Here is a 14,757-nt window from a genome sequence, read left to right as displayed (position 1 = left end):
ACACACACACACACACATATATATATATATATATTCATATATATAGACATACATATATACATATATATGTGTGTGTGTGTGTGTGTGTATACACACACACATATGCTTGCTTCATATCTTTATGTGATTGTCAAAGATATTATGTAGTGAAATTACAGCTTACAATAATGGCTTCTCTGTTTAATAGGATACATATATTTTGTATGAATATCGAATATAAATTGATTAAGGAGAAAAACAAAAAAAAAAAAAACCAGCTAGAAAAATAAAAATAAATACAAAAGAAACCGAGAAAAACAAACTTTAATGCGAACAAGTTGACAGTCACACATACAAACATTGAGGTGTCAGAATTGAAATTGGAGGATAAGGGTAAGTAAATGGAAAAAATATATATATATACATATATATATATATATATTCTTTGCTGTTAATGGTTAATGTTCTTCATCTTAGCTTGCTAGCTTTCAGAATAATAATTTTGCTATGAAAGAATTAAAGAATGGATGGAGGTGGGATTTATATACATATATATATACAGAGACAGACATACACACATGCACATATACATACACACACACACACCCACATATTTTTTTTTTTCATTTTATCTAGTTTCAGCTCATGAGCTGTGGCCATGCTGGAACACTGCCATTTGGTGTTGCTACATAATTTTACTTCACGAATTTTATTTGAGGAATTGACATTTGGTGCCTGAGAGTTTGATGCAGCTGCCCTCATCTGCCGCGAAGTTGGTTCATCCAGCTTTATTTTGAATATATGCATGTCATCATCATCATCGTCTTTTAACGTCTGCTTTCCATGCTGGTATGGGTTGGACGGTTTGACTGAGGGCCGGCAAGCCAGAACGCTGCACCAGCCTCCAATCTGATCTGGCAAAGTTTCTACAGCTGGATGCCCTTCTTAAACCCAACCACTCTGAAAGTGTAGTGGGTGTTTTTATGTGCCACCGGCATGAGGGCCAGTCAGGCAGTACTGGCACTGGCCACACTCAAATGCTGCTTTATACATATATATATACATATATATATATATATGAGAGGTATTGTTATCCAGATGATCCAGGATGGTAGGTAAAGCTATGTAAGTGCTACGGGATATATGTATGTACATATTGGTGGTGCACAAAGAAAAGTAATTTTATAAGAAAAAAATGTATATATGTGGTTATATAATAAAATTGGGATGGTTCTTTCTCAGGTCCTCAAGCACCCATCTACAATTAAATCTCCAATCGCCGTTGCTGAAAGATTTCAGATCCTGTTACATTTTTTGTTTACTTTAATTTAAAATTTCTTTTGTTTTTTTGCAAAGGTATTTCACTATATTCATAAAAATAATTAAAACTCGTAACGGCCAAACAGATTCACATGCATATATGTTCAGACTCATGTTTATGTACATATAAATACAAACAATATATACATATATGTATACACAAAGATATACATATATGTATATATACACAAAGATATACATATATGTATATATACACAAAGATATACATATATGTATATATGCAGATATGTATGCAAGTATAATAATGCTTATGTACCTAGAAAGAGAGTTACATGTACATATTGATATATAAATGAGAACATAGTACTGAAAATGGTTGAATCTACTCATATAGTTATTCATTGGAAATCGAAACCTTTGAAAACTGTGAGGGAAATGGAAAACTCAAAGTAATAACAGTGAAGCATCATCAACAACTTATAATGTCTGACTACCTACCTATTGATCTGTGTGGGTATTATCTATCACACACAAATATAAAGTTGCTGTATAGTGGGCAAGTTCTAAGAGCCCTACAGCTACACATGTGTAGGCCTAAATCAAAAGAGTTCACAGGCTCCCATTCCATCAGGTAGTGGCCCTGGCTATTTTAAGGTTCTGGGTAGTGGTTGATGATAGTGTCACCATTGTGTGTGTGTGTCTGTATACACACAAACACATACATATATACATACATATATTCAAATATACATACACAGGAGGCACTCTTTGCACGGTTGTGAGAAAGAGTAGACATTGTAAGTCTGGATGAAAGGGAAGCACATTATAGGAATGGAAGATAAGGGAGTACAGTAGTGGGCTGGATGAAGGGTTAAGTAGATTGTAGGCCAGGAGCTGTTGGCATATTGTATGTGTGACCCAAGATGCTGAATGCCTTGGTACCAGACCTGACCTGAGAATAACTTGAAATCCCCCAAAACTAGTTCCTACTTCAGTTATGCTAAGTTAAGGGTTTTTAGTTTCTCGCCATCCTAATTGTTTCAGAGGCCCTGTTAAAGGTTATCTGTCTTCCTACTCTTGGGGCTCTGAATGAGTCCAAACAAAAATCTTTCAAGACTTTAAATACTCTTTTCCTTCTCCTCCTCCTCATTTATGGAATGACCAATTTTCCAAGCCTGCATGAGCCGGATGGAATTTATTGTGGACAGTTCTCGCCAGCTGGGTGCACTTCCAGGCATCAACCCTCGTTTGTTTATGTGTAAGCATATGTCTGGCTATTTCCTCATGGAAAGACATGTCTTCATAGAAGATTGGCAATGAAGGACACCTTTTGCATTACAATAACACTTGCTTACAACTAACATGTAAAGTCAAAACAAGAAGACACTAACACACACACACACACATATATAAAAACCGAAAACAGAAAAGCCGTTGGAAAACAGATCATAGCAGTGACTACATCTAAGAATATCTGAAGAAGGAATTGTATTCCGAAATATCATCGGACTATAGATAATTAAATTACAACAGGTATATAGTCCATTTTTCGTATTATAGTGCATTGTTGTACCATTCAAAACTTTTTATTCGTTACATACAATATGCAATGCTTCAAGTGAACTACAATACTCTCCTCTATATAAAGGGTGTTTTAACAGTTTCCATCAACTAAATCCACTAACAACACTTTGGTCAGCCTGGAGCAATTGTAGAAGATAATTGCACAAGATACCATGATCTGGGATTGAAAGCAAAACTATGTAGTTGCAAAGCAAACCTCTTACCACACAACCACTGCAATTATTCAAACACTAATTAAACAGCTATTAATTACTCTCACACTACATTGGTAATGGTGTCTCTGCTGGCTGGCACACGTGCACCGGATGTTCGATGGGAGGTTAGTGAAAGATATATTGTATGGGGGAGCTAGACTCTGGTAGACATGTGCACGGATGACTGCATACCTGTTTCAAGGATGTGTGCAAGCGTGACATGAGAGCCATGGGTATGAATACCAAAATCTGGGAGAACATGGCAAATGACCATTCCTGCTGGAGACAGATGCTGAGTACTGCCCTGAGGGAAGAAGAAGATCACATACGTCAGACGGACGGAGATGCAGGAAGACTGAACCACCAACAAACGACCAGCTGACCAACCACATTTACAACCGTTGCAGCTGTAACTGTCACTGATGCATCGGCCTTGTCAGTCACAAGCGATACTGCAACACTGATCCAATCGAAAGCACAGACCCATAGCCTTCCGTGATTAACAAATGCCAATCAATTAAACAGCAAACATAAAAGCAACATTTAATTAAATATTTACTTACATGACCACTGTTAATGTCCGATAGGTTTAATCTAATTACTTTATTCCTGAAAAAACATATATAAAAATAAATTAAACAGATGTGTTACAGTGAATAATGTGAATCTAAAACGAAAAGGATTATTATTACAATACAAAAAACAAACAAAAGAAATAAAAATATGAATGACAGTATAAAGGTCTGTTTTTTAAATTTATCTTTTACAGTTTATAGCAGAGACTCCAGCAAATAAGATCTGAAGAAGGAATTCTAATTCCGAAATATCATCGGACTATAGTTTACCAAGTTACAACAGGTATATAGTCCATTTTTTGTTCTATAGTGCATTGTTATAGCTTTCTAAACTTTTTATTCTTTATCTTTTACTTGTTTCAGTTACTGTGGCCATACTGGGGCATCCCCTTGAAGGAGTTCAGTCAACAAAAAAAAATCAACTGCAGTAGTTAATTTGTTTTTTTAAAGACTGCTATATATTTCATCAGTCTCTTTTGTTGAATCGCTGAGTCACAGTTGTCAAGTGGTGAGAAGAACAAACACAAAGACACATACAAACACACATATATACATACGTATACATAGATACTTAATTTCCACGAATCCAATAAGATTTTGTGTTTATTCAAAATAGCGATGAACACCGTTCCTCCATGTGATTAGCTTGAAAAATTGTTAGGATATTAAGATACTTTCCTATTTTTCTTAACATGAAACCAATGGTAGCCTTAATTCACAAATACACAAATTCTATCCACCAATGCAGTGTTGAACACTCATTTTCATTGTTCGACATTTATGTATACATACACACATATGTACTTACATATACACACACATCCCTGTAACTTGGTGGTTCAACAAAAGTGACTGATAGAATAAGTACCACGCTTAAAAATAAGTACTGGCATCAATTCATTCAATTTAAAATCCTTCAAGGCCGTGCCCCAGTATGGCCTCGGTCTAATGGCTGAAACAAATAAAAGGAAATATTATCCGAAAGGCCCTTCACCTTTTTAAGATCGTGGGTTGAGATCTAACAGAGACTTTGGCAGCTGATTTTGGCTGCTCAAATGACCACATGATGCTGCTTTTTACTGAAGCATCATGGGAATGTATTTACAATGGGGCATCATGGGAATGTATTTATCAAGGAGGAAGATGGGATTACATATAGAGACAGGCATTATGGGATTGCATTTGCAGTAGAGCAGGATGAGATTGTATTTACAGTGAAGCATGATGGGACTGCATTTACAGCAGAGCATCGTGGGTTTGCTTTTACAATGGAGCATCATGGGATTGTATTTACTGTAACACACTCTAGTATAGTGGCCCTGGTGTTCAACAGGCACTTATTCTTTTGAACCACGAGTAGGATGTAACAAAAAAAAATGAACTCTGGTGAGATTTGAACTCCGAAGATGAAGGACTTTACTAAAATACCCAAAGGCATATTGCCTGATGCTTTACCAAATTGCCATTCAAATTTCTTAAAATAACGCAATAACGATGATTATAATTTTTTTTATAAGTTATCGGGGTTCAAACAAGAAATAATAATAATAATAATAATAATAATAATAATAAATAACAACAACAGCACTTATGTTCTTTAACAGAAACAGATGTTGGTTAAAAGGATATATACATATAAAAAAAAAAAAATGAATGGAGAGCAATTTTTGGCAGAGTGCCTTATTTCTGTTCTTCGTTTGATAATAATGCTCACAGACAACAGAACTGCTCAGATGCATGGCGGAGCATCTGTTTAATGTCTTACAGCAGATATTCAAAATTTATTAATTAAGTTGGGAATAGAAAAATAAATGAAAAAAAAGGAAAACCAAAAAAGCAAGATGATGATGATGATAAATATAGACGTTACCCTTCCTTTCCATTGTTAAGCCTTACTTATTTCCTTGCCCTGGGTCACATTCATTTCTTGTCCAAATCATAACAGAAAGCTCCCTGCCACAACACATACAGAAGCATAAAATCACTGGCTTCATTTTATTAAAGTTAAATTGCATTTATTTGTATGTATATACATTCACATATATATTTGTGTGTGTATATATATATATATATATATATATATATATATATATATATATATATATATATATATATATATATATAAATACATACCTATATATATGTGTATGTGTGTTTGTGCGTATGTACATATGTATATCTATTATGGTTTTATTTGTTTTCAACTTTCTGTTTTTTTATATTGTTTTGAAGACAGACTTACAATATCACGATAATCTTTACTGAGTTGTTTTTGTGTTGTTACACAATCTATTATTACATATATTTTTTATTTCCTTTTTGTTTGTACTTTATTTTACTTTTATTTTTCTCTTCGCCTCCTTACCATCCCCCCCCCCACCACCACCACCCTGTATATTTTACCATTTCTTCATTTTTTGTTTTGTTTTGGACGCAACAATATTCCTCTTTGCAAATGAGAGAAAAAAAAGCCAACCAATTCTCCCCCTATTCACAGCATAATTCCTACAAATTCCAACATACTCGTTTCCTTAAAACCCAAATTCCTGCGCAAGCACATAAAGAAATCTGTTGCCATTTATGGTCTGCAATTAAATTTGGATTAGCGTTTTAGCAACGTAACAGCGAAAATCCATACTATGGAGAATTGGAATCAGAATCCAACTTTGGTAAAGTTAGAGAGTATTGGAATCTACAGAGAGATCTTGGCATAAATTTGGTACAGATTTCCTTGGGTGGCCAAACTGGAATATTCTTCATTCATGCATTTATTTTGCTTTATTATTCTTGTTGTTGCTGTTGTTGTTGTTCTCCAATGCATAGATCTTTTATAGTTTTTTTTTCATTTGTTTCAGTCATTTGACAGTGGTCATGCTGGAGGATGGCCTTGAAGGGTTTTAGTTGAATAAATTGACCCCAGGCCATTTTTTATTTTGTTGATTTTGGAGCCTAGTATGTATTCTAACAATCTCTTTTGCTGAACCACTAAGTTATGGAGATGTAAACACACTAACACTGGTTATCAAGCAGTGATAAGGGAACAAACACAGATGCAAAGACACACACAAAGGTATATATATATATATATATATATATATATATATATATACATATAACACATTTAAATAAGGAAATTCAAATTCATCACCCCACTGAGGAAAAAAAAGGGGGGAAAAATATAGAATAAAAGCATGGTAAATTAATCAAATTCTACCACCTCCTAGATTTCGATTATCTCCACTATACCGGAAGAAATCCCTAATTACCTCCCCCTATCTAGAACTCTTCTTTCTCAGACTGGAGCGAACACGACACAATGAAGTAGAGAAATTTGAAAAGACAACACGAAACCGGTTATTTCTCAAAATACAATGCTTATATACCAAAAAGATTTTATAATATTTTTCTAACATTTTTCTAACATTTTTCTGACATAATTTAAATATATACTTTAACCAAGTAACACAAGCCTTCTGTAGTTTTTTCACTCTTATTATCTTTTATATATATATATATATATATACTTTTATTCTTTTACGTTAGCCAGGTACCAAGAAGGGAGTTAACTATGCAAATAACATGAGAAAAGAAAAGGGACAAGTAATACAAACAATGACCCTTCATCAGTTTTCCGGCTGTCTATCTACTCCCAAGTTCGAGCAATCAATGACAATATGAGTCTTCAAAGACAGTTGCTCCCATAAATACCAAAATAAAATTTTGGATTTATGGAGGCTAAAAGTAGGGAACAAAAACAGAACAGTGGAGACAGGGTCATTCTTTGAATTACTTGCCTTTTTTTTGTCTCGATATTTGCATATTTAACTCATTTGTTTTTGTATTTCATGTTGTTTACTGTTGGTGATGTCCTGTACTCATATATATATATATATATATATATATATATACTGCTTTATTTTAAGAGATTTGAATGGCATTTGGTAAAGCATTAGACTTTTTTCAATTCCCAGACCCCAGTTGAACCGTCTAACCCATGCTAGCGTGAAAAACAGACATTAAACGATGATGATGATATGCACACACATGAAATTGTTACCCAATATTCTGCATTGAGTTCTTTTTATCAGATAATCTTATAACAAACGTTAAGAAAATCCTACAAATGCTTAACAGTACCATAATACATATACATATATATACAGACAGACATATATGCATACGTGAGCATGTGCACATGTGTGTTAGTCAGCTCTTTAAAGAGTAAGACTTTGGAAGATCAATTAGAGAATATTGAAGAGATTCTCCAACCACAATGGCACAATAGCGGTCAGCACTGTAAATGGTCTTTAAATATACTGGAAAACTCATAGAGAAATTGGTAGAAGTGATATTGCATTCTTTACTTAGAAATAGGATAGCTTATTTTAGTGTCTCTGTGGAAAGGTCAAGAGTACACTAGATTGGATGCCATAACATACTGCTATGTCTGTCTGTCTGTCTCATCTCTCCTGCCCTTTCTCTGTCTTCTTTTCTTTCCCAATATAATATAATTATATATGTGTGTATTATGGATATATGTCTGTGGCTGTGCTCATATACATGTATGTGTATGTATATATATGAGTATGTGCATATGTGTGTGTGTGCATATATGAGTGTGTGTGTATGCACATACCTATGTATATAGATATATAATATATATATAAGCCAGTGAATATATATGTATATACTATATGTGTATGTATGTATATATATGCTATACATATGCCTGTGAATATATATGTATATAGATATGTATAATATATATATATATATATATATATATATATATATATATATATATATATATATATGTGTGTGTGTGCATGTATACATATATACACATATGTATACATGCATGCATGCATGTATGTATGCATGTATGCTGCAATTCTTCCTAATTTGGCATGTTTATTTCAGTTAGCAAAGCATTAGGTTTCTCTGCCCATCATCTCATCTTTGAAAATTCCCAAACAACCCTTTGCCATCTTCATACAATTAAACCTTTATTTAGTGCTCTGACATACTCAAATTTATTCCAGTATTGCACCATAATTTGTAGGCAAATGACCATGTTTTACATTGTACATCCATTTAGGTCTGTGCTTATATAGGCATGCATATATAGACACCTATATGCATTGACATTCCTACATGTGAATACATATTTGTCTGTGTGCATGTGTGTATGTATAGATACATGTGTGTCTTTGTTAATCAATATATAAGTGCACATAAATGTATGCATATGTAAATATACATGCTTATGTGTGTGTGTGTATCTGTGAGTATGTTATGCATATATGTATATAAACACATATATGTATGCTTATATACATGTATGTATATGTTTGTATATGTATCTGTGAGCATGTTATGGATATATATATATATATAAACACATATATGTATGCTTATATACATGTATGTATATGTTTGTATATACGTATAAACACACACACACATATATATATGTAATTTAGGAACTAATGGGTATATATCAATTAGTGAGCTGAGTAAAGCATGTTCACAGTTTTAGGCTACCTAATGTCATCCATGGTCAGGGTATATTTCCACTGGCTCTGCTTCAAGAATTCTATAGTGTTAGTTGAGATAATACAATTGATGAATGAAGTGGAATAGGGATTTGGCATTAATCTTTATTCAGTATGATGATTGTTTCAACCCCCTTCTGTGATGGTCCTTTATTGATAGGATGTGGGGCATCCAAATGTGTATATAAACATGTATGTATATATATATATGTATCAAAATCGCTGACGTGGCCAATGACAGTACCGCCTGATTGGCATTCATGCCATTGGAACGGTAAAAGCACATCTGAGCGTGATCGTTGCCAGGGCCATGGATTGGCTCCTATGCTGGTGGCACATAAAAAGCACCATTCGAGCCTGATCATTGCCAGTGTTGCCTTATCGACACATGTGCTCATGGCATGTGAAAAACAACATTCAAGCATGGTCGTTGCCAGTGCCACCGGACTGGTTCCCATGCAGGTAGCACGTAACAAAAGAAACACCTTTTCAGCATGGTCAATGCCAGAACCACCTGATTGGCTCTCGTGCTTGTGTCACGTAAAAGCACCCACTACACTCTTGGAGTGGTTGGCATTAGGAAGGGCATCCAGATGTAAAAACCTTGGCAGATCAGAGTGAGCCTGGTGCAGCCTTCTGGCTCACCAGTCTTCAGTTAAACCATCCGACCCATGCCAGTAACGTGAACTGGTGCCAGTAACGTCACAACTCATTTTTACAGATGAGTGAACTGGTGCCAGTGACATCACAACTCATTTTTATAGATGAGTGAACTGGTGCCAGTAATGTCACAACTCACTTTTACAGATGAGTGAACTGGAAGCTCAAGAACCTAACATACCGCCCGGTCTGAGAATCAAACTAACTACCTCATGATTGTGAACCTGATGCTGCACATGTGTATACATATTGTATACAGGAATATACGCATTTGCCAGCACACACCCATTAGTACACACACACATCAATAAACCCCTCACACACACAGAAAAACCACAAAGAGATGGCTCTGTCAACTGACACTCTTAGTTGTAAACAGCACGTTGTCTCAGATCTCAAATGTTAGCCAGTCACAGAGTGAAGGTTGGTGTTAAGATGAATAACCTTTTGTGGTTGTGGGGAGGAAAAAAAAACCCCTCCAAAAACATCAAAAAAAAAAAAGAACAAACAAAATCTATCAAAATATCACAGTGATGACATTAATAATTCCCAAGAGATACTGGTGACCTCATAAGTTTCCAAATTTGTCAAAGCATTTGAAGAATTTTTGTCTCATTGTTTTGTGCTTTTCTTTTCCATGCAAGCATTGTTGGGGTGGCATTGTTGCTTTGTACGAGTGTGTGAGGCTGTAGGGGTGTACGTGTGTACGAGTATGTGTATGAGTATGTGTATGAGTGTGCATATGAATGCGTGAGTGTGTGAGTATATGTGTATTAGTGTATGCGTGTGTGTGTTCTGTTATTTCCTCATGATTTCATCCAGATGATGTGGCCACTTTGTGCGATGATGCAGAACGATCTTTATTTTTTGTCTTTCATCTCTTACGCTATTGTGGAGGTGGGGATATTTTTAAATCAGAGACCTGGCCTGACTATTTGCAATAAAGTGGTCCCTGCTTCTGAAGGGCACCCAGGGTGCCAAGTATTAAACCAGGAAGTCAATGGAGTCTATCCCCAAATTAGATCTATCCCCGCCAAATGGGTCTATCCCCAAACAAGAGAAAAACAAGCAGCTGCAGGAGTTGAAAGTGTACCCCTCAACCACTATGAAAACAGAGTTGATTAGGGTAGGATTTGAACTCGGGATGCAGAAAATAGGAACAAATACCAACATGAATTCTATCCGATGCCCTACAAAATCTGCCAACCTTGCTCACCAGTCAACCATGTAAAAGCTTTCTTCAATCATAGTCTGATGGAGATCTACGTTTTGTGGACATAACCCTGGCCTTCATTAGCTCTCTCTCTCTCAGATCAATGAAATTGATGTCATTAATGCAGAAAGGACTAAGGAGGAGCAGTTCACTCCAGGTGATGGCACTTTTGGGTCTGTTGTGTAAACAGGTATAGACTTTGGGGCCTAGTGGAGGTTGAAAAGGCCACAAAGCCAAGGGCTACACTGAGGTGGCACACATTCTTGTTATACTTCTGTTCAACAGAAATTCAACAAGACAGAATGAAACTGCATTTTTGGACCTGAGCAGGGGGACTGAATCATCCTCTCAAAATTTAATATGACTGTTCTTTTGTTTTTAAGTGGAGGTCATGGGCCCCTCCTTGTCTCTCCAGACCCCAACATCCACACTCTGAATCAGTGTATTAGCGGAACCCCTTTCTTATTGGCCCATTTTGTAGATGAAACTGCATAGAGTGAAATTGAAAGTATCTGGGAATTAATGTATAAATGATGGACGCTTAAAGGTAATGATAGCAGGAATTGGTCACTGATAATAAGCATGTCTTCCAGCTTACAAGTTGAATGTTTTAGACCAAAATTTACACCAAAAGAAAAGTCAGGCTAACTTATGCATCAAGAGAACTTTAAAGGACCCCAAATTCTGTGTGAAATGCAACAGGATTTGGAAATAGGGACAATGTTTGAATGCTTACATTACATGCTTATGTTATATGCTATATTGATTTTTGTATGCTGGAATATATGGTATCCTAAATCACAGACAGCAAACAATCACAGACCAACACTCTGTATAGCATCTGTATAGCTTCTGTGTTGTTTCTTCTATTTACTTTTCAATTAACAAAAAGTTCAAGAGTTGACTACAAAAGTCTGTGATTCTTTTAAGAAACAAGTGGTACATCAGTATCACCATCTTTACCAATTCAGATTTGTGGATTGGTAGAACTGTTAAATGCTTAAGCAAAATGCCTTGTGGCATCTGTTTTGGCCCTTTGCATTCTTACAGTAATGCATGTGACAGCACTGAAGTTTAACTGTATCAATGCTAAATTAGTGGTCCTTTCTCTGGGATAAACATCAGTAGCATGCACAAAAGAGACTTGCAGGCATGGCCAAAAAGCAGTCTTCATAAGATCTTGGCCAGGGTTGCTCACATATATGCAGATGCATGGTCAGTCTTGACCAACAGTAGCTCCTTGAACTTTATTTACTAAGGTTGTTTACCACAAGACATAATGTGAGAATGTTAGAAGAAATCACACCCCCCAGCAAATGATAGCATCTTGAACAAGGAAGAAGTTTATGGACAACGTAGTCCAAGACACTCCTAAAATGACAGGATGGTCAGAACTTGATCACATGCTTGCTCAATCAAGATTGATCTGGGACTAAACACAATGACAGTGACATTGTTGATGCTCGCCACAACTATGACAACCACCACCAACAACAACAATAGCAATAACAACAGCTACTCTGTTATACAAAAACATGCAAATAAGTGCTACACCATCCAATAGAAAAAAACATCTCTTATCTTGCCAACTTCCCAAATTTGTTATTTACAGGCTTAATCCACCCTAACCCCTCTTAAATCCTAACTTAAATCAATCAGCCGAGTTTAAGCTCAATGAGGCTTGAATAATCAGCAATGTTAACTGAAAATTTCTCTCTTGGCAGGAATATTCATTCAAGGAGGATGTTTCCAGTATGAAAACGAGTTTTGGATCTCATTATTTCTTATTGATTTTTGCATCGGAATTAAACTTTTCAGTTCTGCTAATACTTATTGTATAGGAAAGGGTTAAATACTTACATTCATACACACACATATATATATATATGTATATATGTATGTATGCATACATACGGGAATATTTGTGTTTATGTTTATGTATGTATTATGTATAAGGGGAAAGTGAAAGTAAATTCAGTTAAACGTTGCAGTTGATTGGTAATTGAGAACAGTTTCTTTCTTTGTAATAGTGAGTCATGATGAGAGAGAGAGAGAGGGGGAGAGAGAGTAGTCTTGTGGGAAGCTCTTCATTATGTATGGGACTTGTGATGCTGCACACATGTATACATGTACACAAATACATACACAATATATACATTTATACATATATATACGTCTATAGTAACATATATATATATATATATATATATATATATATATATATATATATATATATATATATATATATATATATATATATATATATACATACATATATATATACATATATATAGACAGATATATATATATAGACATATATATATACATATATATATAGACATATATATATACATATATATATAGACATATATATATAGACATATATATATATACATATATATATAGACATATATATATACATATATATATAGACATATATATAGACATATATATAGACATATATATATATATGTTTATTTATATATTTTATATATACACACGCATACATTCACATACATATGTACATTTTCATATATATTACATTTATACACTCACATATCTATATTTACACAAATACATATAGATAGATAGATTGATAAACATCTAAACAGATAGATAAATACAGAGAGACAGAGTAAGAGACAAAGTGAGAGAGATAGAGGGAGGGAGATAGATAGAGAGAGAGAGAGAGAGAGAGAGAGAGAAAGAGAGAGAGATGTAACACAGAGTGATAGATAAAACACACAGCTAGATAAGTAGACAGATAGATAGATTGGGATTTTCTCATTCAATTAATGAATCAGAAGGGATGTCAGTGTCCGGTGATAAGCTATTGATGGAAACAGGAAAAGAAATGGCTCAGCATTCCAAAGAATCTAATTGAATTTTCTCTGCAGGATAAACCTTTTCCGATGAGGTTAGGTATTTAATTAAGTCCTCCCTCCATTTTTTTTTTATATAATTTTTCTTTTCTTTTTCTTTTTTTGAGATGCTTGTAGTTGAAGGAATTGATGCTGCATCACTTGTTATGTTGCTCCATCATTTAGTTAACTGTATTCTTCAACTGGACAAGCTGAAATGATCCCGATAATATACTGACTGGCTGTAAATGTGTTACTAAAATGTAAAGAGAGGGCATCTTGCAGTGGCAGGTTCTATTGGTTGCCAGGCAAATAATATGTTAGGCAGTGAACCAATGAAAAAAAAAGAAGAATGACCCAACATCATCATTTGACCTGCTACGAATAGCAGCCAAAATTCTCTCAAATCATATGCTACTCATTCCTTTAAATAAAGAAGGGATATAATATAATGAAAGATGGACTACACAGAAATGATGTGGCTAAATGATTTTGGCTACAAACAGCAGCCAAAATTCCCTCAAATTATGCTCTACTCTCTGAGACAAAACATGGGACATAAACTGTGCAAAAAGATGCCCTGTACAGAAAAGATGCTAGAAACAGCAGCCAAAATTCCCTCAAATTATGCCCTACTCTCTTAAAGAAAGACGGCATTCAGTGTGCAGAAAGATGTACTATATAGAAACGATGCTAGAAACAGCAGCCAAAATTCCCTCAAATTATGCTCTACTCTCTGAAACAAAACATGGGACATAAACTGTGCAAAAAGATGCCCTGTACAGAAAAGATGCTAGAAACAGCAGCCAAAATTCCCTCAAATTATGCCCTACTCTCTTAAAGAAAGAAGGCATT

The 14,757-nt window shown here is 34.9% G+C and overlaps 1 protein-coding gene across 1 annotated transcript in view; it reads right to left on the bottom strand.

Moving 5' to 3' along the window:
* Window positions 1-14,757, bottom strand: part of LOC106878942 (semaphorin-2A) — a 101,760-nt gene that overhangs the window by 80,783 nt on the left and 6,220 nt on the right. Inside the window, exon 2 of the mRNA XM_014928318.2 lies at window positions 3,602-3,647. Within this exon, the coding sequence (XP_014783804.1) occupies window positions 3,602-3,647 (46 nt within the window). The remainder of the gene's footprint in view (window positions 1-3,601; window positions 3,648-14,757) is intronic.

Source organism: Octopus bimaculoides, chromosome 8 (genome assembly GCF_001194135.2).
Source record: "Octopus bimaculoides isolate UCB-OBI-ISO-001 chromosome 8, ASM119413v2, whole genome shotgun sequence".
Lineage (NCBI taxonomy): Eukaryota > Metazoa > Mollusca > Cephalopoda > Octopoda > Octopodidae > Octopus > Octopus bimaculoides.
Note: the sequence above shows the minus strand (reverse complement) of the source record. Positions and strands in the feature narration are given on the sequence as shown.